This window comes from Dermacentor albipictus, chromosome 1 (genome assembly GCF_038994185.2).
Source record: "Dermacentor albipictus isolate Rhodes 1998 colony chromosome 1, USDA_Dalb.pri_finalv2, whole genome shotgun sequence".
Taxonomy (NCBI): domain Eukaryota; kingdom Metazoa; phylum Arthropoda; class Arachnida; order Ixodida; family Ixodidae; genus Dermacentor; species Dermacentor albipictus.
In genome coordinates, this window is record NC_091821.1 from 399,202,642 (window position 1) to 399,229,325 (window position 26,684).

Here is a 26,684-nt window from a genome sequence, read left to right on the forward strand (position 1 = left end):
TGTGTTCATGCACCTCGGGAATCTTTATTCTCCAATGCTCCACGTGAAGTGGCAATGAGAACACTACGAGACCATTAAGCTTAGACAGGCTGTCGCAGCAGATTGCACACCATGACACAGCTGGTACTTCAGCCAAGCTGGAAAGCAGGGAATGCTGACTTTTCTGGTTCCAGCATGTCCGCCATGAAATAGATGGTGCCTGCCATGCCTATTGTTTGGGAAAAAAAAATAAAAAAAAAACATGTAGCTTGTAACTTGGTATGCAACACAGACAACACCTCACCTTCAAAGAGGGAGAATGGTCTGTCTGCAATGCGGCACTGGTGCTGCCCATAGTCGAAGCACCATTCGCAGAACTGCATTGAACAGGCATTTCTGATAAACTAGATGCTGTGCAAATAAGATAGGCAGGCAAAAACAGCTCTTCTGGCTAAATCGCTGGCTCATTTGTGCAAAAATTGCGCACAGATGTGGTACTTTGTGGTGTACGTAGTTCATTTAAAGGAGTCCTGAACCACTTTCTATATAGGTCCAGAATTGCAGTTGACATTAAACATCGACTATTTCAGAAATACTTTGCAGCAAAAGTTACTTCAATGCGTTCAGAAGCGGAGTTATTTGTAACGAAAGATCACCCGTGATCCCCTTCACGGTTCGCCTGGTCCTTCTTCAATGCCTTGTTCTGCGAAGGCTACAGTGGAACGGGGTGGTGCCCGCAATGCTCCGCCTGCTGAATGTCTTCGTGGCACGCAGTTCAACTTTGATTTTGAATATTCACATGGACACCGCCACTATGATGCAAGAAACTCGGAAGCTGTCCCTCAGCTTACAGTTGAGCTTACAGTTGAGTTCACAGTGTCTCATCCCAATGCTGTGCTAGCGTGTACGAGACAGCTACATGCAGCTATTCTCGCACCGAGTGACACGAGTAGCACGTTTCCTTTCGCACTTATTCTATGGCAATCACACAATTCCTTAGGGCACCACAAACTTCATCTTCATGTTCAGTCGTGCGAGTAGGTCGGCAGTGCGCACATTGGCTAAATGTACTTGTGTTGAAAGGATTCCCAACGTAATGAGCTTCGACAATGATGGTGACGCACCTCAAGGGTGTGCAACTCGGGAACCAGATAACCTGTTTGTCAGATGATGGTGCTTGAGCCTTGATTCAGGTCACCCACAGATACCAATCAGAGCATGCCATTGTCCTCAGTGAGCCCAGTCTGGCTCCAGTCTGGTTGTGCTATGCGGTGCAGACCAGCTTTTTCCTGCACCAGCTTGACCGACAGATAGTAGCCGCATACATATCACGCATCTTGCGCAATAGCTCAAAACAAAGCGAAGTTTGCCAAGGCGTCTAGCCAAAAGTGACCAGGAGTGAGCGTGCATTGGCAAGCATACGTTTGGTTTGAGTTTCGCATAGTTCAGGACTAGCTGAGTGTTCAGAGCTAATCGAAATTATCAAGACCCAATGACTACGACACTCATAAGCGGCGTGGCCAGTTTCATTCCTACGGCAGGGGGGTGCGGCCGAGTGTTAGCGGATGATAGTCAGCAATAATATGGTAGTCGTACTTCTAGAAGTACGTAATTCTTACCGAAATTCGAAACACAGATTTTCACTTACCTCAACCTGTTTATTAAAATGTGTCAATAAGTATATGCAGTAACAGTATAAAGAATCGTAATGATCCAAACACTCTTCTTTATTGATGTCAGCTATTGACCAATAGCAGTCACATATGGGGATCTGCTATATGATGAAATATGACAGCACCAAAAAGAGTGAGAAGAAGGCTTCTGTTGAAAAGAGAGTATTTGAGAAAACGGTTACTTCGTGCTCCGCTCGCAAGCTTCACACACCTTACACAACTACAAAACTTGGCTGAGATGTTCACAGAAGTGTGGTGGTGAAAAACATTTATTGATGAGAAGGCCAAAGTAAAAAAAATTAAAAAATTAAAAAGCAGCGTTGTGGGCGGCCTTCAGGCTGCCGGTTGTGGCGTCCAGGCCATGCCTAGTCGCGACGTCGCTATGCCCGGAAGGTGTTTCTTCACCAAGCTCAAGGGGTAGTTCAGGAGCCCTTAATTATTATGTTTACATGCTGTTACATTCAGCATATTTACCGGTAGGTGAATGCTGCCGTCATTGCAATATTGATGGCAACAGCATTCCACTGAGCTAGCATAAGCACAGAAGTGCTGTCAAGTAAAGCGTTCCTGCATTCCACAGCGGTTGAGAACTTGAGACCCATCCTTCTTGAGTGACTCGTCAGCACCATTATTGTAAAGTTCATCTTTCAAAGCCTGTGTATCATTCAGGTGTGAATTAATTGGCAGTGTCCATCATGAGACCGAGACAACTGGAGGTTTCCCAATACTTCTGCGAAAAAGCTGTGTGTTAGAATTTGACATGTACTACTTACTCGCTAGTTCTGCAGCTATGGGTATACCTTAACCGGTAGATATGTTTGCTCGAATTCTCAACCAGCAAAAAATGCACAGCTTTCTCAGCAAAAGAATGGCTGCACTGTCTGTCACTGTTCTGGCAAGACCGAACACAAGTTCATGATGATAACTGTTAATCTGGAGTGATCACTAGGTACCGCAATCGATATGCATTCAGAAAAAAATTACAGATAAAGCAGTGCTCGCAGGAAAAATACATTTAAATAATACAGATGGTATGGGGAGTGTGTGCTCAGCAAGCCAACCAAGCCTACTGCATCCAAGAGTCAGTTAATTTCCAATGCCAAGTGTTGCGTTTCATGCCATCAAACCAGTCAAAGGGTACTTGGGCATTTGAGGAGTTACTTTCCTACTGGCCAACTTGTGAAATTGACCTCATCCCTCTCATTGCTAGGACAATGTGGATGGTGTACTCTCTCAGTCCACGAAGTGCTTTTCATGGAGCATCTCCTCAGAGGTGGAGTTCTGCTACGTTTACTGACTACTTTACTGGTTATGACATCATGTTTCCCTAGCATGGCATCTGGAGAATACAGGTGCTATTTAAGACATCTTACGTGTTAGCAGGGGTGTTCTCAGAATGATGTAGCTTTGTGCGCTCATAATGATGTAGATGTGTGTTACAATTTGACATGTACTACTTACTCGCTAGTTCTGCAGCTATGGGTATACCTTAACCTGTAGATATGTTTGCTTAAATTCTCAACCAACAAAAAGTGCACAGCTTTCTCAGCAACAGAATGGCTGCACTGTTTGTCACTGCTCTGGCAAGACCGAACATGAGTTCATGATGAGGCACAAATAAAACTTTCCGGCACATTTTGGTTATGTATATGTCAGAACTGGTGCTAGACTCAGAATTTCTGCTGAATCGGCGTGACATAGTTTCAATGTCACAACAGTCACACAAGCCTTACAATGAACACAATTAGCAAGCTAATCAGTTAGCCCTTGCTTTATTTAGCTAATTGAATATATTGTTCATGTAATGTCTACCTGTTTAAGTAACCCACCTGTAGATGGCATTGCACTATGTGCCACAAGGTATAACATGTTTTCTTAAAATCTGCCATTACATGTGGCATTACATATGCGTAAGGCAGAATAGGAGTACAAGAAAAACCAAATCCGGCCAGTCGCCTTACCCGACATACAGAAAATTGGTATGTACCATGTCCTCGTACTAATTATGGACTGCAACCATTACATTTCTGCCTTCCGAGTTTACTGAACAAATGGAAATTAACAATTGAAAGTTTACGTAATTTGTCCAATGCTGATATACTACATAGAATGTCCTGAATATCCTATTCATGTAATATCAGGTCACTTTTGTGATGGTTAATTATTGTCATGCAATTATCTCTTGCATTGTTGTTTAATGTTTTTTTTATATATTTCAGAGTTTTATTTCGCTTTTGCTGTGACGTGCCACATGCGTGTTCCATTTGTATTGTCGCTCTCCGCTGCCTGTAATGAAATGTTGTTTTCTGGGTGATGGGGCCAGTCAAGCTGCTAAATGCAGCTTTTTTCCCATCACACCTAACCATGTTCATGTGCACTTTCATGTACCTGCCATGTGGTTGAATAAACTCAAACTCAAACTCAAGAGCTCTGCTCTGGTTGCAACATCAGTAGGCGCACCACGGAGGCCACCTGCCATGTGGTCTCTCACCTTGGCTGCCCGGTGCAGGTACTTGCAGTCTCGAGTGACCTGGTACATGCGCAGGAAGGCGTACCCATTGCCTGCTGTGCCATGGCAAATGCCATAGCCCTTCTTGAGGATTCCACGGTGCCAGATGACATCAGCACATTTCTTAGCCAGTTCCAGGTAGCGGGTCTCCCTGAACACCTGCACAAACACACAATGCCCAAAGAAGTCACTGACAGTAACATGCAAGAAAAACATAACTGTTAAAGCAGTGCTCACAGGAAAAAGTCATTTAAACAATACAGATGGTATGGCATTTGCAAACAGAAAGCAACATGCAGGACATAAGTAGTACAACATATTGTGCCATGCATAATGGCATAACTAAAGAAGCACAAGAGAAAAAAAGAAAAAAAAGTAGCTTCTGGAAAATGTCAGCCTGAAGAATGAACGAAATTGAGTTCGTTAGGATTCTCATTAGATAAAAGCAGTATGGAAATAAATTTGTATGTAAAGAACTTTCCACTAAGAAACAGAGCTGCGCGTAAACACACTGTGAAATAGCTATGACAATTTCTAAAGAAGCATGTTGATGCTGATACCATATTTTCCACATATAACCAACCCGTGACATTACTGGTACTGACAATGCAGACCTATAAGTATAATTTAAAAAACAAACAATAGCCTTTAAACATTCACAAGTAACTAAATACAACAAAGTTTAAACTCAGTTTCTCTGCTGCTCACTGTTTATTCAAAGGAGCGCAAACTGAAATTTTGCATTCAGGTGCGGGCTTACTGGCATGCATAGCACATTACCCCAAAGCTACACTTGAAGACAAAATTTGCAGCAACCAGTACGCATACTTCATACTTTGATTTGAAGTTCTTCCAGGGTATATACACAATAAAATATGCTATAAGGCCACAACTCTTTCAATGAAGTAGTAACCCTCTAAAAAGTTGCAAAAGAACTAGGATGCATATTTTTGTGCCAGATCTACGTTTTTGATGCTGCTAATAAACTACTTTTTTCTTTTAGCGGAGCTTTTCCATTAACACACTAAACACTTCAACAGGTAGTGGAAAGCTGGCGAGCTTGGGAAACAGTGCAGAGGCAAGATTCTTGACCAATCTCTTTCAACAAAGCATTAACATTAAAGATTTGTACATGTATTTAGAATAATTTTATATCTTCATGCATGCAGCTTAACATATCTGTACATTGCTGTTTGTACAATGCATTGCATTCCTTCTTTGAATTTGCCCTTCCTGCATGGACCAAGAAGGTCTGCAATATGATGTAAATAAATAAAATAAATAAATAATGGTGTATCATCCAGCCTCAGCACACCAGTTGGAATTTTATGGCATTACGATGATACTGCGGTCAATTCTGACAATATATTTGACCACTACATAGTGGGAATATAATGCTCCCTGAATGAGCACCTGCTCGCAGACTTCTTTCGGCACATTCATTTTAGAGACAAATGAAACAGGCTTATCGTGATATTCACCCCAAAAAGACAAACTGAGAATCCAACACCAAACGTGCACAAGAACATCAAGAAGACTGGCCCCCATATTCTTCAACACTCCTTTATTTGAGGTACAACCTCAACACTTAGGATTGGATAGCAACACCTAGCTTCAATTAAGAGGAAGCTTTACATTAGGAACAACTTCGATTTTCTTATTCAAATATTATGTAAAATGCAGACATCTCCCCATTACACAGCCACTGCACCAATTTATTGCATTTGAAAGGCAAAACTAACTTCACTAACTGTGAAGAGTAGAACCTTCATTAGTGCCTTAGAAAAATTACTTAGTAATGGTTTATTTCCTAAAATTGAAGCATGAAGTTAATGCATTAGTAACAGATATCGCAATCCTGTAAGCTGCATCCATAACAGCATCAGACACAGACAAATGCAATATATCGGCTCGCAGCTACATGAAATTGTTGCATAGTCAACAGGTGGTTTTACAAAAGTTCTATTCACAAACAGCTGTTCTAATTATATCAGTTTTGTCTGCTACAGGTATATAGAGTTGTTGATCTTGTTTCTGCCTGTTTTTCTTTTTTGTTAAGTTACAAGAGTTCTAAACTTGGCTCTTAAGATTTTCAAAATTCTGCTATATTCAGCATTTTTGAATGCAACAAATCTCAAATACTATGCAATGGGTGCTGACTAAAACGATTTTTCCTTTCCCATGTATTTAAATGTAAGCTGCCAAGGTAAAGCTTGCTCAAGAACTGCACGACAATAATGATGCTTATCTGCAATTTCCTAATTATAACGTCAGAACAGACAGGTGGTTTTAAAGCAATTCTTAATCAGAAATGTCATCGCGGACTGTCACTGAAGCTCATTGGCTGCATCAGGTGAAGTGTTGTGCTGCTCTGCACTCCCTAAAGTTGAAGCTGTGCCACCTGGGTAGGAACATTAAACAGAACGCAGCGGAGAGACCGCACGCACCAAGTGTGCCAGCAGTAGCATGTGGATCGTGCCTGGAGCCCCATGGCACCAGTGAACCAGTTTGTCGGTGCTGCTTCCAATCGAAGAGGGGTAGTTGCCAGACGGGTACTGAAGTGCAGCCAGCCAGTCTATGCTAGGTTGCACGAGCCTTGTCAGCTCAGCTTCAGGAAGCATGGACTTCGCCTGCAAGCCAGAAAATTCCCCGTCAACTACAGTGGTCCGCTTGAAGTCTCTGCTCTACGGGCGAGAACATATGTTTGTCTGATTTATAATGTTTGAAGTTGCAAGTTTCATCAGCATATTAGATGAAATCTAACTGAATGCCTGCTAACCTGTGGGGCTGAAATTTTGGAGGATGCTAAGGGTAATTCAATGAGTGACGGAACAAAAAATTATAGGTGTAACGCTAAGAAACAGGAAAATGACAGCATAGATTAAAGAGCTAATGTGAGAAGCTCACATTCTAATCGAGACTGATCAATGGCAATGCATTTAAGCAGGTCACAGATTGTGTGGAATGATGGTTTATCAAAAAAAGAAAGAGTAAACGAGTAGCAACCAAGGGAAGCAAAAAGGGTCGGCACAGGATCAGATGGAATTACAAGACTGGGAAGTTTGCCAGCCGAAAATGAAGTGTGCTGATGCAAGAGAGTGCTAACTAGATATCAATGGAAGAGGCCTTAATCAGGCAGTGGACTTAAAGAGACGGAAGATGAGAGTGAATTTGCTTAGATCGGTAAAATGTCAGATGTCTTAGCTAATATACAAATGACCAAGCCTGCTCCCCAGTGGAGCAAGAAAAGAAGATCCACCCAAAATTGACCACTAGGTTTAACATCATCAGAACTAGCACAAGACTAGCACAATCAGTCCAAATTGTACATTTGTCATTCTCGAGGATATTTTTCAGTGTAGAGTGACTGATTAAAGGGACTCGAAACACTTTTTGACCGTAGTAAAAAATATGTTGCCGATCTGTTAATGAGGTTCCTGTGAACACGTAAGCCAAATATTATTGCACTGCATGCAGCAGGAAATTTACACCTCATGTCAAAAGCCGTGAACAGATGCTTGCTCTTGCATCCGCAATCTCGTCCTCAAAAGCTGATCGAAAGCAGTTGGCCAACCAAAGCTATTGGCTGATTTCGTGATCGTGAGAACATTCTCAGTAATACATAATTGCTCACCTTGAGTTAAATAAATGAGAAATATAAATGTCTGCAATCTCAAAAAGACAGAAAAATAATTTTATCTTTGCATTGAGCGTAAATGAGTCTGCTGCGTGTGGCCTCTAAGATGGCAGCAGTGTGCTGCGTAGCGTAGTCTACTGTGGCCGCCACAGGGTGCTGTGACGAACCCTTTCGTCACCACCACACTCATCTTTTGGCCGGGGCTTTGCCCTCTTGGCTTCTATGCTGTGCAACTTCCAGAGTGCTAATGGAGACCAAAATAGAGAGAAAACTAAGCATTGGTGCGATAACTCGAAAAAAAAGCTTTGCCATGAGATTCATGGGACGACGTATTTCAATAGTAAGGCCATTCTATGATTAGTTAGAAAAGTGTTTCACGGCACCTTTAAGATAGCAGAACGGATGCTCAATGCTTTTTTTAGTGAGCTATCACATTCCACATTACATTGCATAAAGGCGAGTCGCTCTTCGCTGGCCACCTATTCAGTAGAAAATTCGTGGGTATCTTAAAGATTCGTGAGGAAATGCGAATCCCCTTGACGCTTTGCAAAGTTCACCCTACACCATCGTGAATGAAACTGGTAATACCAGAAGTGCCTGTGATCCAGAAGGCCAGTTGGATGAACAGACTTGTGGATATGGTGTGCCGTAGAAATCTTAGGGGAATTCGATGCTGCAATAATTCAAACGCCATAGAAATCATAGTAAGTACAGGCTTTGGATTCATCATTATTTGACTTGCATGCTGTACCACAGATTTTAATCTTATTGAGTTTTTAGCCCTTCTGTGCACGTCACTTTTCACCTTCCTGCAGCTTAGTAATTTCACACTATTGCCACCAACCTGCACAACACTGTGCAGGTTGGATGGTTTAATTTTATTATCTTTTCAGACAATAACCTTATAATAGTGTTGTGGCACTTTTATTGGTAGTAGCCATGGTAGGGTAAGTAAGAATGATAGTGCAAGCAAATGCAAAACATTTTCAATCAGAAACTCACAAAATTGCAACATTGTTGTACTTTGCATGGTGTGTGACATTTGTAGCTACACAATTTATAGAGGGAGCATAATAGAGAGTTTGTTGTCATAGTATTTATGCAGCCAGGAGTACGTATTCCTGTTGCATTAGTTACATTGTGCACTAAGCCATAAAACCAAGCTCAGCCTGTACTTGTTATTACCATCAAGTCATGTTTAAGTGCCACTGCAGAGACCTAGCTGGGCACCAGTGCTACATTTAGTATTTTCAAAGATCTATGATACTGACGTCTCCATCCACACTGCTTTTCAACAACAACTGCTTGCTCATTAACCTTTTGATGGCATTCCCCCAATTAAAATTCCAATGGATAGTGCAAATTTACACAATGCATTTTTCAAAGTTGCTACAATAACATTACAATCGTCATGACAGACAGCAAAGGAATTATGTGAAATGGCTTCACAACAACCTGGAACAATGAACGTAAAGCAAGAGCAGTCAGAGTGTAATGTCACATGTGCCTGGTAGATAGCAAAACCATAAAAGGAGGTGGCACACACATTTTTCTTGCTCCTTCTCACCTGGCAGCCACGACAAGGGGTAATGTTATATGTATGCTTATTTCTGGCACTTCCGTTTGACAAGTGCAGAGTAAAATGATAAGCCACTAAAACACCAATGCTTGCTTTTGCAGTTTTTATATTCTGCTCAGAACTTTATGCTTTGGCAGAGTGGTACCACTAAGTCCTTCATGAAGGGACAAAGAAAGATGTGCAAGACTCAAATATGACACTTAAAAAAAAAAAATGCTGGCTCTCCCGTAATCAAGAGTAGATATAAGCATGAAATGGCTACCAGCAGAGCAGATTGGTTAGAGTAATTACGACGATTGCTCACAACCATCACAACCATTTCATATGCATTCGTGGCGCGCTGGACAATGCCAGCCTGGTCATCCAGTGTGACACCATCTCTTGAAGGAGGTGGTACAAAACCCAACTCACGGAACTCATGGACTGCTTGCATTGAAAAGAGCACAGGCAACTCTATGTCAGCACCAAAAGATAACAATCAAGTGTATGGTGCAGTGTGCAAGTGTATGGTGCCTTTTAAACATCGCTATTGGAGATATTGGAAATTAAAATAAAACTTTAGCATACTAGAAGTTACAGCTTGAGCGATATTGTGAACAAACATTAGGAAAAACTCAGGAGCAATATTTTTGTAACTTGTTTGGGCAGTAGTTAGTGTATGTAATGCAGTCCTGTACGAAGGGTTGGGGGCCAGAGACTGCATTTTCTTAAATTTTGACTGGTTGCCCGGATGATCTCGTTTTGTTCTCGCAACGATGCCCGTATGTTCTCATTTTGAGTGCCCGGATAACCGTTCTGGCTCTTGGCTCAAGGTCACTTGAAGGTTGCCTACAGTGGGAGTTAAAAGCATTGCATGCCTAAAATACTTAAACCACTTACATAGACACAAGAGCTCACCAACAAACCAGGCCGAGATACTGGCACAAGCGGGACCACACAAAGTGTCACTTCTCTCCATTAATAAACCGTGTTTTCCTGTTACCTGTAACACCAGTCATTAGGATGCGCACTTGTATCATGCATTTGAAATGCAGAACACAAGAAGCTCAGCAAAACCTTATTATTAAAACATTTTCAAAAGTTGTTACAGCAGAGAGGCTGGAAGGCCTACCTGCAGCAGCATGTAGAAGATGCCTGCGAGACCATGAGCAGCACCAAGGTAGAAGGAGCCATGCCACTGGTACATGAGTGGGCTGCGGCTCTTCTCCTCAGCTGACAGCTGCTGTCCTGATGACAGGACAGCTTGCACCACCTGTTTGCACCACAATAAATCACAACATGTTCCTAGCTCTATGGACACATGTGAACCATGAAAAACTGAAAGAAAAATAACGCCTTCATAATGAAGTGTGCTGAACCTAGAATATCCTTTGTTGTACAGGCTACCTTGTTATACAAGAATATACAGTTCAATGTTGTTCTGGAAAGCTGGACAGGCTGGATAAGTGGGTGGGGACAGATACTGAAGCCTTTGAAGTGTCTCTTTAAGACAGGACAAGGCATCCATTATGCTAATCCAAGTCAAACAAGTAACCAGCAGTACCATGTATGCAGATGAAAAAGCATAATTAACTTCAATCTAAAAGAAAAAGCAGATGTATTGAAATGTTTGATTTCATGCATATCATTAAAAGTAACAGGAGGCTGGTTTTTGAGCTGCGATCAAAGAACATTCAGTTAAACCTAACAGTAAGAAAAAGTGGCCATAAGCTAAAATGCCTATCACTAAGTAATTATATATATTTTGCTGTGATGCTGCAATCCAAATAAGCTATTCAGACCTACATTACACAAGACACATCGCAGCTCCTGTTTATGATCACTGTTGACAGGATGCCCAGGATTATGCGATGAACAGGAAAACATAACATAAAGAAATGTGTAGCCTTTAGATGGTTTTAAAGCAGTGCCTCACATTTCTGATAAGGCCATCATCAACAGCAGTCGGTGATACGTGCTTGCGGACGTACAGCAGTGCGAAAAGGTAGCCAACTCGTCCATACAGCAGCTCATCAGGTATGTCAGCGGTGGAGGGTACTACATATTTGCCTAGGCTCACAAGCCTGCGTTCAAGTAACAATGAAAGTTATAAACAAACAGGGCTTAATAGCAAAATAGACGTAACCACGGGATTACCTTCCACCAACAGTGATGGCAATGTTAGATGTACTGCAACAATGGTGTTACACAACCAACTCAAAGCACCAGGGCATGGCCTGTGGCCCTTTGAGCTAAACTACATGAGTCGATGCACAAGCAAAGGTTAATCTACAAGTTTACCACGCAGTAAATTCACGATGTAAATGCTGTATCATTCATGCTGTATCATGCTGTAAGTTTACTGTTTTGTAAATGTCAAAGATACTACCAGCATCTGAAGTGGGCCTGAAATGCAGGAAGCTAATATTGTGGAACCTCAAGTTAATGTATTAGTACCTATAAATGCAGCTAAAGTAGCTACTAAACACTTCAATAAATTTTTAAAAAATCATTAAATCAGTGTTCCTAAGCTTTTGTGATGCAAGTGATTTCACATGCTCCTTTAACCCTTTTTTCCCTACCACATTGTGAATAAGCACTCCTTCATAAAGTTTCAATAAAAAATGTGTCAACAGTTGCACATAATAGAAACATTCGCACTAAGTCAGTGCACCTACAAGAGCATGAGAAGTGGAAGCAGAGCAGCATCACCACCACACAAATGTGGTGCCTCCAGCGTTTATGGCTCAGTAAGATCTTGTTAATCACAAAGGCAGCCATGAAATTGCTATAGTGGACGAGCATATTAGAGTAAAAATACAAAGACTGAAAACATCGACTATAGTAAATCACAGCCTACTTGGCAGCAATAGAGAAATACAAAAGTGCACACCCTGATGTAATTGCAGGGCTGATCTATGCTCCAAGCCACTACTCTGCCACTTATGCCCCCCCCCCCGATTTTTTGTGTACATCCTGCATAGCTCTTATTAGCAGTAACATATAATCTCATTTTTATAAATATGGTGTAACCAGTGGCAGCGCATGTAGCGCATGTACATCTTCTTGCGCAACATGTTTTTCTTGGTTTCACCATGACTATACTGTGTACTACTGGCTTCAAATGAAATGCAAATAGTACCGTGCATGGCCAAAGGTACAGTTTGCGCTGTCTAACAATCAATAGAGGTAGATTCACTCATCCGGTTTACTTGCAAGGGGCGAAGATGCTGTCATATTCTCACTTCTGTTTTCTTCTAATTTTTTTTTTCGTGCTTTCAACTAAAAGAGAACCAATACAGAAATGAAATATTGCAGTATAGGGGGACATCATCATGCAGTGTGGTAAACCGGAAGAGTGAATCTATCTCTAATGATGACTGTTAGAAGGCGCAAACCGTACGTTCAGTTATGCTTCGGCCATGCGCTCTACAGTTCACGTTTCGTTTGATGCTGACTGTATGAATTCACCCAGCGACTCTTATGAAGTCTCATCCTTGATGTATTGTCAAACCGCAGCTGACAGCCGCATTTCCTGAACACACCGCTGGGCAACTTGCCTGAAGTTGTGTAGCATGTTCAAAGCTCGCAGCTTGAAGTCACGTTGAGACCCCTGCTCTAAGTGTTCATTTCCAACACACCATAGCACAACACAGCAGTTTTTGGCGTGCCTGTTGTTCAGCTACAGCCATTAGCTGCTGTTTCCACAAAAAGCTATAGGAAGAAACTCAGTGGTGGAACAGCCATTTAACCTTTTGGCGCAGGTCTTCAAGTAGGCAAAAAGCCGATTTGGCACAGGGTTTAACGCACATATGCTTACCACATACCATGCAAATTTTAACTTATATATTCTAAATGATGAAGAGATGGGTTTGCATGAGGCTCACTTGGAAAAGGAAAAGATGCAATGCTCCTCGACACTGTGGTGCACAAAGGGCACTACGGCCAGGTTCGTCGATACGGTGCAGAGAAGGCACCACTGACAGATCATCAACAAAAATGTGTTTGTTAATTCAGGATGCAATACAGTGCGACAGACAAAGCTTGTGGGCAAAGGCTCACCGCAAGACCGTTCAGTACACGTGCCTGAAATGAGCATGATGTCATGCAGTATACTCATGTCATGCGATGCACATTAGGGAGTTTTCGAATAGGGGCCACAAAATAAAAAAGCACCAGTGCCACTGTGCATATGCAAGACACCAATAGGGTTTTGTGTTGGCGTCAGCGATGCTGTTTCACAAGAACAGTGCAGCAACCATGGAGGGAGGAAAATATAGAAGGGAGCATTACGTCACGCAGCCAGCCTTGGCAAGCGAACGTTCTGTGAAGCCACCGTGGTGGCCCAACATCTCGACCTCTTGTGTCGAGATCACGGCGTAAGAATCGAGATTTCCCAAGATGTTTGGTTCCCAGTAGCTATGCCAGTAGTTTTTATTCGGTGTGTGCTTGTTCAGCTGCCACACCGGGAACACTAAAACCAATCGCGCACTTTGACGTCCGATCACATGTTGGGCCACCAGGTTTGGTTTCAATCACGTTGCGATATCTCATCTTGTTTCATTCCTCCATGGCAGCAACCCAAACTCGACGCAAAAGTTTCACGTCAATGAACATGGCAGCATCCATCAAAGTGGCGGCTCTTGCCGTGTATGACATTTGAGCTTGTTTGCTAATACCATTCTTAGCTATGCACCACATGGCATTCTGATCGCAGCAGCTCTTTTACAAAGCCCTGCTGTCACCCATAAACATAAGAAAAGCTTACCTTTAATTCTAGAATGTGGCGTCTTTCTTCGGCAAACTCCACGGTACCACACAGGTTCGATGAACACCGAAAGAAAGCCCCAGCAAGATGGTACAGCGGCACTACATTATACTACGTCCATATGAGAAACATGTGCGAATGACGAACCGGATGACTCTGACGGGGTCACAGAGTCTCACTATATCGTAAAAAGCTCTACGGACGGGCCTCTGCTTTCTTTTATGATGATGATGATAGCATACTGCTCGTTTTTATTTCAGTTTTGCTAGCTGCAAAGCATCAATGAAAGGAGGGCATGCTTTGGCGCAGGCGCAACGCAAGTTTAAGATAAAATGCCATTTTGGCACAGGATGGCGCCAAGGTCCGCTCTTGGCGCAGTTTGGCACAATTGGTGCAATAGCCGCAGCCGTTCCACCACTGGAAACTCTCCATCGTTCTTGATTTTCCCCTGACTATAACTGCTTCAGTTTTTTATGTGTAAAATGGGCAAGTGCGCTCCATAACGTCCCAGATAGCCAACCAAAATGGAAAGCAAATTGAGTTAAAATAAGGGTTGGTCTCACTATGGATCAGTGCCAAAAATCTCTACTGACAGATGTCACATTCGCGCCTCCTTTTGAGGGCCGCAAAGTTCAAAACCGGCAGCAGTGGGAGATCCTGCTGCTCAGCTCAGACCAGCGAGACCAGGTCTCCGCTGTCCAGCTAGCTGAAGCAGCCGTTGAGACCCATGTTATCTCGGCCATCTGCTAGGCGGAAGGAGGCTGAGTCCATCCCCATGATTGCTGGCAAAAATAAAAGTTGAGTCTCTCTCTCATCACTTTCCGAGTTGTTAAATTCAGACAACAAAACTCAGGTTCCTTTGATGACTGAGTTGGCTAGCAGTGGTTAGGCAACGCATTGGGAGATCTGCCATGAGAATGCTATGCCAGGCATAAGTGGAGATAATGTTCATGGTGCTTGCATATTCTGTGCATTGTAAAAACCTGTTTGGCAATTCAAGATGCCTGCATCCAGATCCAGCTTTCGTTAAAACCATATCAACTACTCATTTTTTGTTTGCATTTCTTACTGAGGTCATTCGGCCTACTATTGTCGTCACAGACATCTGAATTTAGAGTTATGGGCTACCCTTAGTGTTCCGGGAAAAAATAAGAATCAAAAACAAAGGTACGTTTTTTTTCCAGGGTGAGTCATCTTTCTTGATCAAAAGCATAGATTTACCATGGTACTGTTATACTGAGCTAGGTCTGATTATTTGGCTGTGAAAAGAAGCCACAATTCATCACAAACTTCATTGCCGAAAAGTACATATGAGTACCTTTTGATCAGGTTGTGAGAGTCTTGGGACCTTCCAAGGCGATTGTAGAGGTCAGCTCCAATGGCCAGAGGCCCCGGATCACCACAGAGGAAAGAGAAGCGGCGCTCCTTAAGGTATGAAAGCTGCCTTTCTACCAGTGGCAGTGCCCGGTTCAAATATGATGTGTCTTGCAGAACATCAGACAGGTGCATGTACATCAGAGCCACACCTGCATATGTGCAGCACAGACCTTTTCAGTTTTCATTCTTTGTCAACGTAACACTCAACTCTGTATGCAGCAGTGATGACAGGTCAGTACACAGGTTACACTGCTGTACAGGTATGGAGAGGTGCATGATGCGTCCTGTTCCTTCTAGGCTCAAGTGCCAAATAACCCAGAAGGAGCTCAGGAGAAGTGAGAGTGTACACTAGCAGGCGGCACAGATGTCGCACTAACATAAACCATGCCCTCAAATCAGCACCTCCGTGTCTCCATGCAGCATACTGCTGGGGGGCCCTTCACCATGCAAGTCTAGCACACGTAGCATGTAGTACAGCGAAGCATCACAATAGTTGCTGGGAGTGCCGAAAACTACCACTACTCTACTCCCGCTCCTTTTGCTTTTGCAAAATTTCTTTTGCTTATGACATGGTGCATTTATATAATGTATGTCAATGACGTAGCTGGGACACGACTTGGAGAAACAAACAGTGCTGAAAATGAGGCCAAGCAAAAACAAGACAGCGCACTATTAGCGGCGAGAATTCGGAGAGGCGCCTTCTCGCGAGTGACGTCACGGCCAGGACGCCGCTCGCTCCAGCTCGCTCAGCTGCCGCGCGCGCTCTTTCCCTTCGTGTATTCTTGGGGTATGGGTGGCTGGAGCTGTACTTATTGAAGGATACATCAGCTTCTTTCTGCTGCCATGCCTAAACCACAGTTCCTTCTTCAAAAGCGCATGAGTCAAGAAAATTTGTGGCTTGGATATCGCAAGCTATGTAGCGTTGAAGTGTTCTACTGGTTTTTGCAATGCATATATGCGCCGTGTCTGTCCATAAATTTTCCGTAAAAAGAATGTCTGTAAATTCAACATGTGAAGTTGTGTGTGACGCTTTGCTAAACACTTAACATTGCTTTAGTACTTAGCTATGAGAGACATCGCATTTTACATGGAAGAAACATCTTGGTATTTGGTGTCAATTTGTTATCCGTGTTAGAAAGACACTGCCCAGCAAAGCTGTCGTCATGATTCTTATTACTCTAGTGAGTTGTTCTAGTCAAATATGGCCACTTTATTAATGCGTAAAAGAAAGAGTTAGGCGCGCATTTCGTATGACAATGTTTACTGCTACCTTCACCGCTCTCTGAAACAGGGCCCCATAAAATGCATTGCTCATGGCTGCTAACGCGAGGGCGCGTCATGTACAGTATTTACATAGTTAATACACAAGTACCATAGTAGCAGTCACCTGAAAGAAATGTTTCCTGTTTAAGATCGAGAGTAGTAGCCTTCAGTAGCCTTTATCGGCAATACTCTACATTAATTGGAGTGACCGACAATGCAGCATGCTAGGTCTGCGGCACTGAAGAGAATATCGACCACCTGCTGTGCCACTGTACACGATATGCCCCAGAATTACAGGAACTAGCTAGCGCTCTCCAAAAACAGGACAATCGGCCGCTTTCTGTGCAGGTGCTGCTGGAACACCGCCCCCATCGCTCGTTAGCCCATAAACGGTGAAGGCAGTTCAGTGCTTCTTGAGGGCGATGGGCTTCTGTGACCGTCTGTGACTATTAGTGCACTTACTATTAGACCACACGCGTCAGCGAACTCACCGCTAATTTCCTTCTTTCCTTCCCCCCTCTCTCTGTGTCATCTTTGTTTTCTTCTTACCCACTCCACCGGTGTAGGGTAGCCAAACGGACATTTTTCTGGTTAACCTCCCTGCCTTCTGTCTCTACATTAATTCTCCACATCATCATTCTACATCATTACATCATTACTCTACATTAATTGGAGTGACCGACAATGCAGCATGCTAGGTCTGCGGCACCGAAGAGAATATCGACCACCTGCTGTGCCACTGTACACGATATGCCCCAGAATTACAGGAACTAGCTAGCGCTCTCCAAAAACAGGACAATCGGCCGCTTTCTGTGCAGGTGCTGCTGGAACACCGCCCCCATCGCTCGTTAGCCCATAAACGGTGAAGGCAGTTCAGTGCTTCTTGAGGGCGATGGGCTTCTGTGACCGTCTGTGACTATTAGTGCACTTACTATTAGACCACACGCGTCAGCGAACTCACCGCTAATTTCCTTCTTTCCTTCCCCCCTCTCTCTGTGTCATCTTTGTTTTCTTCTTACCCACTCCACCGGTGTAGGGTAGCCAAACGGACATTTTTCTGGTTAACCTCCCTGCCTTCTGTCTTTCTCTTTCTTCCCTCTCCTCAAGCAACGGTAGCAACCGACTGTCGTTGTGGCGAGGCATGCATTGTTCACGACGCCCATCAGTTCACTACAACTTCGAATAGAAACCACAAAGCAGTTTTTTTACAGCGCCAATTGGAATGCCTAAAGTATACTCGAGGTAATACAGCGCAGCTTAGGCTGCCTAGAAAAAGAAAATTCAAGCACCTTTGGCCTCAGCATGTCTCAATCCAGCGTTGCTTAATTATACAAAGGGAGAACTATTCGCTTCGTCAGTACATAAAGGAGAACCTCGAGCGCAAACCTTCATAAGGAAGACACCACAAGACTTAAATATTTCACTTAATTTTTTACCCTCCGCCGGGGAATTATAACTTCAATATGTCCCATACTACTAATAAATGACGCTTCCGCTTCTTTCTAGGCTGCAGCCACATGGTCCAAAAAGCATATTTCACTAAAAAATTTGGACCGAGCAGCCTGTGTCAGTTCGCGAAACAGATTCGTCATGTATATTCCTCAAGTGACAAACGCCAGTAAATTGCTCAAGTGACTTGAATGTGTAGCACGGAAAAAAGAATGGTGCTCTCGCATTTCCCAAGGGGTACTGCGAAAACGGTGTTAAAAAGCGCCTTCTATCCTGACCTGGGTTGTACCAAGGCCAGTCCCTTGCTTTGGAAAGTACGTTTAGAATATGGACCTGCCACTTTCGGTTTTGTTGTACCACGGCTTGCAGCGAATATCGGGAGCCGAAGATTTTTTCCGGTGTGACACGCTGTGTAGGCAATAAATTATGCAACGCCGAATACGTGTACGCCTTTCAAGAAATAAGCGGCGAAGTTTTAGCGCGGAGTCAATTGCAAGTGAAGCGAGTCACGTATGAAGTTTAACTTCAGGTAAGGTTTGCATGCTGCTAGATTCAGGTGCACCAATGCGAGGAAATGCTTGCTATAAACGAATTCACAGCAGCGATAAGCAGACATCATGTGTACGTAACTGCTCGAGCGCACGACGGTACACGCCGCGATGGCTGCGGTTTTTTTACATGCCGCGAAACGCTGGGCCTCCTGCAATCTTTGCTGACTGCATGCCGCTAGACAATTAGTTATGGCTGCACTGTAGTAGTGGCCATCTGTCCCTTTAGCAACTGATAAATAACTGATGCAATGCATATGAGCTGGCAATAACGTACGTGCGAATTGCGCTGCAGCACGAACTTATGCGCTGCTCGCTTGACGTAGCTTCTAATGACAGCGCTCGAACATCGATGTGCTGCAATCAATACTACCTTGCTGCGCTGCCTCAATGTGCTGGCTTGAGGCCAAGGATGAGCACATTTAACTCTCTAACCTGTGCTGCTCGTAGTGGGGTAGTGAATTGTCACCGAATCAGCCTGACCATTTGTGGTCATTTGCATACACCTGGTCACTTCACCACTTCGCACCAGTTGAATTGTTAATTGTCGCTGTGGCCAGGTCTCGAATCGTGAATCACTAGACATGCCTGCTATGTTGATCTGCCATTGGGACTGTAGGTGCAAAAGACCGAATTTTAGAACGCAGATAATCAAGCAAGCTTCAAGACAGGCGGAGCAGTCAGCATGGCACGAAGTTTCGCTTATCCTGCGCGCCCGACGCTCCGCTTCGTGAGGCCTTGAAGGAAGTGGTAGAATCTGATGTTGGGATTCAGGCCTTCTTGTTCATGGCAGCCCACGACGCAGAAGTAACGACGGTAACACTTTTTCGAGGCTGAGCTAGGTCTCTCCGGATCGGCGTCTCCGATTCCTTCTGCTTCCAGCATTACGTCTCACAGAGAGTCCGTTTTCGTTAAAGTATAGGCTGCAGCTAGCTCGCAGCATGCTCAGCGTGGTCTGTGAGAAGTGACAAGCCTTTCCACATTCGCAACAGGGCAGAAAAAAGTGCGAATCGATGCAAAACTCGGGCTAGAAACATGCTTCGCCACAGCCAGGGCTCAATACTACCCAAGCAGGTACTACTCAGATAACGTTTCATGCACTGCCACCAGGCGCCGCAACTATACCTCAAACTCCAGCACAAGACGCCCATATATATTGGTACATTCCTCTTCGTGTTCTGCAAACAGCTGTAAGCCTCAATAAGCTTTACTTCAAATTACCGCGACTTTAAATAAACATGTGAAGAATTGCCTAATTTTGGGAAGCAGTTAAAGAAGCAAATAGTGCAGGTAGAATCTAAACTGCAGTGTCAAGTCCTCATGTTACTGCCGAGCGTTTCTGTGAAGAAATACAAAAATTCAATATTATACCATGAACTACTCGTCGTGAGCAAACCTGTTTTAGCAGGTTAAAATCAAGGTAACTGTTGTAGAATTCATGGCCAGCGTTTGTGACATTTTGCACGGCGGCAGGTATGGTATCATAACTGGATCCTTATAGGCTATGTTTTTGCAGTTGTCGATCCACGCATGAAAAGCCCGCAAGGAGCTGGTCTGCACTCCTTCGGTTCACACTGTAGCGTTGCTATTGAGAACTTTATTGCCGTCTAAGAAATAAGCTATTCGCATACATTTTCGCAAACAAAGACATCGTGGAAATAAATTTGAGACGACTGCCATAAGTACACAAGCAGAGGGAACGAGAGTGAACAAACGAAAACACCGCAGAAGGCTCATGGACACCGCCCGAACTGAAGCAGACGACACGCGCGAGTCCGTGCTCTGACATCACGTGAGTGGCGCTCGCAGCGCCCCTCTAGTTCGTTCCCGGGGCTAATAGTGTGTCTTCCTGTTTGCAGGCCAGACTTATTGCAGCCCAGGGAACGGTGGAAATAACTGTTGTTTTCCAGCCAGACTTTCTAGTGAGCGGTACGGCACGGCTACGTATGGAAGAGAGCGGGCACTATTTTGCAAGTCACTTATCATTCAATAGCAATTTCAGCGTTGTGGGCATGATATATTATTCTAGATTTAAAAATACACAAACAAAGCTTTGCGATATAAAACTTCGATAGTATCATATGACACAAATTTCACTCCCTTTTGGTGACCTGCTGTCTCACTTGTTTGAAGAGATCTTTGGAAGTAACTTGCAATAATGGTATTGCAGTTATCACACGATGCATATTCTTATTTGATTACACTGGGGAATTGATGAGGCAGACAGTATGAAGCAGGGCTGCTTCCTGTTTATTTATTTTTTTATTTTTTTCATTACACCCTAAAGGTCCTCCTCTGCTGGAGGGTATAACATAGGGGGGGTTATCCGGCCAACATTGTCAAGGGTAACATGTAACAGGTCACAACAATTATACAAGGCAAAAAAGAAAAGCGAAAAACATTCATACTCTAAAAAAAAAAGTAAGGCCAACTTGTGTTAATGTTTAATGTTATGCAACGCAGAACAAATGCAATGGTTATATGATGCAAAACACTGAAATTTAGTGCCACGTAACAGTTCTTTCTAACAGTAAGTTAATATAAAAAATTGTGAAATAAAAAAGAAAAGAAAACAGGAACAGCGATAAAAAGGGGACGAGCATGGTTCATGAGCCTTCAGGGCATTTAGAAGTCTTTCTGTGAAAATTACGGCATCCGTAGTTCTCAGTAAAATAAGGGCTAGCAGCTGCGAAAGATTCGAAAGTGTTGTATCTTCTCACACCAGTCCATTCTGAAGATCTTTAGCTAGGATAGGCTCTCTGCAGCAAGCAGCATGTGTTACGACAGGGTAGATGAGCCTCAGCTACACTCTTAAACAAATGTACACCCTTCGGGGTGTATATTTGCCATACAACAATAATTGTCATCTGTCTTGCTTGCGTTTCCTTTCTTGAAAATGCTGTGCTCGCTACTTTCCTATCGAGAATGCTCCGTCATGCTGATAACATGCATGCAGTTCATGACTTGGAAGTGCCAGGCTCGCAGCATTAAAGAAAGGAAATGCGGACAAGACAGCTGACAATTATTGTTGTGTGGCAAGGCACAACCCAAAGGGCGTAATTTTGTTTAAGAGTGTAGGCGACTGGCTGCGGCTGTCTGGTGTTGAGCGATCGGGCAGTGACGAGACGTTCTTCTTGATGCCTTCTATGCACTTACCCCCCCTACCCCCCCCTCCTCGTATCCATCATCCCACTCCCCATCTTAAAATGATCATCCGTTAGTCACTGTCACACTCTTTAACATTCACCGGGTTGTTGAACGGCATGGCGGCCCCTAACATTACTATATTTCTGTTGCTGCATGGACTTCGAGGCTATTCACCTACCTGCCCTCTCACCTGTTTGTTGTGGCAGCTTCTTAGTTTCCCTGGCCCAGCACCCCTGTCCTTGATATATGTTGCTGTGCACAAATTGGTGTTTTTTAGGCTTTTCTTTTTTGCCCTGTTTTCATTATTAACAGCGCATACAAACTAGCCTAACAGCAGGCTCTTCTCAAGTTTATTAACCTAATGAAAGTCAGAGACAAGGGAAAGAAAAAGAAGACAAGGCTTATTATGTTTTTCCCATACTAGCAAGTTGCAATATTTTCGGAATGCTTTTCTTCCGTGCAAGTTGGCAACGATTCGATTCGGTACCTGAAGTGAGATGAAAGAACAACACCCCCAAGTTTTATGCACACGCTCGTTCCATCTTTATCGGTGTGTCGAATTTTCAGTGCTGATCCCCCTCAGCAGTTATGGCTAACACGATCCAGAATGAGGTACAGGCACCTCAATGAGGTTGCTCATGACTTGGCACGAGGACTTGCTAACCGTGACAGTCACAACCGAGCCGTTCACCATCAAGCGAAGGAATCCAGAGATCATTTATTAACATACAATGATGTTACCAAACATTACTATTTAGGACGCAGACAATTCCCATTGCCACATTCAAAACTGAACAGGGCTCAGGCAGTCTCACTGCGCTTATTGCAAACGGGTACATATCCCACACCGTACACCATTAATAAAATATATCCAGAGAGGGAGATTAAGATGGAATGCAATGATTGTAATGGCATCATTGGAATCAGACATATGCTGGCGGGGTGTCCCGCGACTCTCCCCAACCTCGTTGAAGAATGGACACAGTGGGAGAAAAGGATTCAAAGCCCATTGTTTCAGGACCAACTAAGGGCAGTCCAGAGGGCCCATGATGTCGCTGAAAGGCTTGGCCTGACAGTGCCAACGTGGGAGCGGCCCGCCTTGGCTTGAGAAGTCGAGCCTCCGGACCTCAGTACAATAAAAGTTTTCACACACACACACGCCATGAGTGGGGCGGCAATATTCTGTGCATGGGAGAGGTGATCGCCCCCATGGCACTGCCCCCCCCCCCCCCTCCCTCGCACCACCACAGCTCTCGCCTTGCTTTCACATTCAAGCTTTCCCTTTCATCTATGTCCCTCTTTTGGAGCCCACCTCCTGAAACTTTATCTTCCATGGGAAATGGGGAAGGGGGTCTCGTCAGAAAATTTCAGACACTTTTAGCCCCGCTTCCTGGCTACACCAATGACTACCAGCAAGGACAAAGAGGTCAGCTGTGCCTTAAAGCATTACTACTATTTGGAGCTAGGGCGAGCTGCAGCCTTTCGAACTGTGCAGGATATTTGTTTGTACGGATCTCATGAAAGGACTATAATGCCTTTCTAATGTGTACTGGCTTCTACTGTCTGTTTTGTTTCATCGTGAATTTGGTTTTAGTCATCATATATGTGACATGAAAATAAAACAGTCATCACCATCATCAGCCTATTTTATGCCTACTGCAGAGCGAAGGCCTCTGTGATCTCCAATTACCCCTGTCTGATTCCAACTAGCGCCCACGAGTTTCCTGATTTCATTGCCACCTAGTCTTCTGCAGTCCTCGACTGTGCTTCCCTCCTCTTGGCACCCGTTCTGTAACCTTAATGGTCCACCGGTTATCTAACCTACACATTACATGAATTGCCCAGCTCCATTTTTTTTCTATTAATGCCAATTAGAATATCCGCTATACCCGTTTGCTCTCTGATCCAAACCGCTCTATTTCTGTCGCTGAACATTATGCCTAGCATTCTTCATTCCATTGCTCTTTGCACTGTCCTTAACTTGTTCTCAAGCTTCTTTGTCAGTCTCCAAGTTTCTGCCCCATATGTCAGTACCGGTGAAATGCACTGATTGTACACCTTCCTTTTCAATGATAATGGTGATCAGTCAGGAGCCGACAACGTCTGCCATATGTGCTCCAAACCATTTTTATTCTTCTGTAAATTTCCTTCTTATGATCAGGGTTCCCTGTGAGTAATTGAGCTATGTAAACGTACCACTTCACGGACTCTAGAGGCTCACTGGCAATCCTGAACTCTTGTTCCCTTGCCCGGCCATTCATCATTATCTTTCTCTTCTGCATATTAATCTCTGTTAAAGCTCTCTGTTAAGGTCCTCAATCATTTGTTTTAACTTGTCTGTATGTCATCTGCAACTCGTCTGATGTCATCTGCAAACCGTAGGTTGCTGCGATATTCACCGTTGACCCTTACTCCAAAGCCCTCCCAGTTTATTAGCTTGAATACTTCTTCCAAGCAAGCAGTGAGTAGCATTAGAGAGATTGTGTCTCCTTGTCTGACCCCTTTCTTTATATGTATCTTCCTACTTTTCTTGTTGAGAATTAAGGTAGCTGTAGAATCTCTGTAGATATTTTCGAAGATATTTACGTAAGTGGCCTGCACTCCTTGATTATGTAAAGCCTGTATGACTGCTGGTATCTCTACTGAATCAAATGCCTTTTCGCAATCTATGAAAACCATACTGAGAGTCTGATTGTACTAGCTGTGGATTTCTTCATTACTGGATTAATGATATGGTTGTTATCCATTGTAGGGTATCCCTTCCCAACGCCAGCCTGTTCCCTTGGTTGACTAAAGTCCAATGTTGCCCTTATTCAATTAGAAATTATTTTAATGAATATTGAAATGAATAGTGAATATTTTATATAAAACTGGGAGTAGGCTAATCGGCCTATAATTTCTCCATTTTAACACAGTAATGGTCAGCAATTATTCATTTTAGTCATGCTAGGTAAGACAGAAAATACAATGCATACTCAAAGGTTGTCCCCCACTTTCTTAAGCCAACATTCCAACGACCTCACAAAACGTCAAATAGGGGGTGACCGGTACTTCCCAAATGAATATGCACCGCTAAGCATCACGTACTCGATCAGCAGAACGACCACGAACAGAAAAGAGACAGACTCGGTGCAATAAGAACCACGTGCGCGCACCTGTAGTGCCTGTGTAGACAGAAGAATCTGACCAATCGATGCGTTTCGCGAGGTTGCGCTCCAGCTCTTGAAGGAGATCGGTAAGATGCCTCCGAATGTCCTTCTGAAATTCTTGCGTCCACTGCAATTAGTAGGCAGTAAATAATACGGTCGACCTATAGTTAAAAGAGGACATGAGTGCGATCCAAAGTAACAAAATTATTCGCTGAAGTGACTGACGCTAGCGTTTTGGGCATCCTCCAGGGCGCCCGCACATCACAGAAAAAGCGAAACTGTATGCTCACCCTGCCATCAGGAAGCACCACATCTGACTTGCCGGCGTGATAGTCACTGAATTCGTTTTCAAATGCCCGATCACTCATGCCTGCGAAGCCAAAGATGCGCCGGAAAATATTTACACAAATGCTGCAGTCAAACACCATACTTTTTCCCGCGTTCTAATCGCGCGAAGAGCCAGCTACGAAAGCGGCCTACTTGGAGGAGGCAACAATAACAACAGCGCGAGATGCTGCAGCTACGTGTCCCGACGAGCAGCGAAGGATAAAGTTAATTTTAGCATTATTATTTTACATATCGCGCAGTGTCGCAAATAACTGCCTAGATGGGCCGCAGAGCCAGGGACGTTGAACGCGCACTATCAAAAGCACATGACATTTCGTCGCGGGATCAAGCTGCTGAATGTTTATGTGAATAAAAGCAATTTTATCAACCATATATGACAATACGCAAATATATGCATGGCTGAGGCTTACCGCCGATATCTGTTGCAACCGTCCAAACAAAGCAATTGACGGAATGTTTACAGCGCGAACACCATCACACCGCCTTCCCACGAACACGGACTTTCAACGGCGTTTACTTCTTGTTCCTCGCCACTCTGGGGGATGGATCACACCCGACGTCAAAACAAGCTTCATATTATTCATTGTCGCTATTCTGATGGAACAGCTTTCGCTGGCTTTTCAAAGTGCTAACGCTAATTTTTTGCAGTATTGAAACAGCACCACATAATCAATAAGCGCATGCATCTTATTAAGCATGCATAGCGTTCCTTCATGGATGCATATGGCTGAATTATTTCACGGTGCAAGCGCGTGCTCTTGTTTTCGTTTCTCCCATCCACTGCGCGCGTTATTTAAACGCGGACCAACTTCGTTTCTCCCCCCTCCCCCCCCCCCCCTCGCGCTTAGAGGCTATTTACAAAAAAAAAAAGTACTGTTGTGAAGCTTGTAGGTTGGTGCCAGGAGAATCACACCAACACGCTAGAATATTGCCTGCAAGTTCGCGACCACCAAAGCCAGCTCCGGAAAGCAACCTTCCGTAGAGAAGAGATGCCATCACACAAACGGCCGAAGGCATTTAAGAAGTTAGTTTTAACCTGCCAGTGATGTAGTCACATGCTAAATGTTCAAATAATAAAATATATTTCAGCTAACAAATTTTATATTCAGCTAGCCATTTAAAAGTGGTCTTGCTGCCACTACACACGCACACACACCCTCAAAGGGGTAGAAAAACAGAGGAAAAAATAAATGCTCTTAAGATAGAGAGCAAGGAGAGGAAATAAGGCAGGGAGGTCAGCAAGATGAACGCCCGGCTTGCTACCCTACACTGGGGCTAA

General features: G+C 43.8%; 1 protein-coding gene across 2 annotated transcripts; it reads right to left on the reverse strand.

Annotated features, from left to right (window-relative positions):
• LOC135921293 (lanC-like protein 2) lies at positions 1 to 26,143 on the reverse strand. Of its 2 annotated transcripts, XM_065455613.2 has the most exons (10): positions 25,816 to 26,139; positions 25,348 to 25,427; positions 25,064 to 25,184; positions 15,443 to 15,650; positions 11,293 to 11,440; positions 10,489 to 10,629; positions 6,609 to 6,791; positions 4,144 to 4,320; positions 284 to 356; positions 1 to 208 (listed from the first exon to the last, which is right to left on the reverse strand). In XM_065455613.2, exons 2-10 carry the CDS (start codon positions 25,423 to 25,425, stop codon positions 129 to 131), a joined length of 1,209 nt encoding a protein of 402 aa, XP_065311685.1. In that variant the 5' UTR covers positions 25,426 to 25,427; positions 25,816 to 26,139; the 3' UTR covers positions 1 to 128. The 2 variants fall into 2 exon arrangements, with proteins under 2 accessions (XP_065311685.1, XP_065311686.1); XM_065455614.1 differs by lacking the exons at positions 25,064 to 25,184; positions 25,348 to 25,427 and having other exon boundaries at positions 25,816 to 26,143.
• Between the last annotated feature and the right edge of the window lie 541 nt (positions 26,144 to 26,684).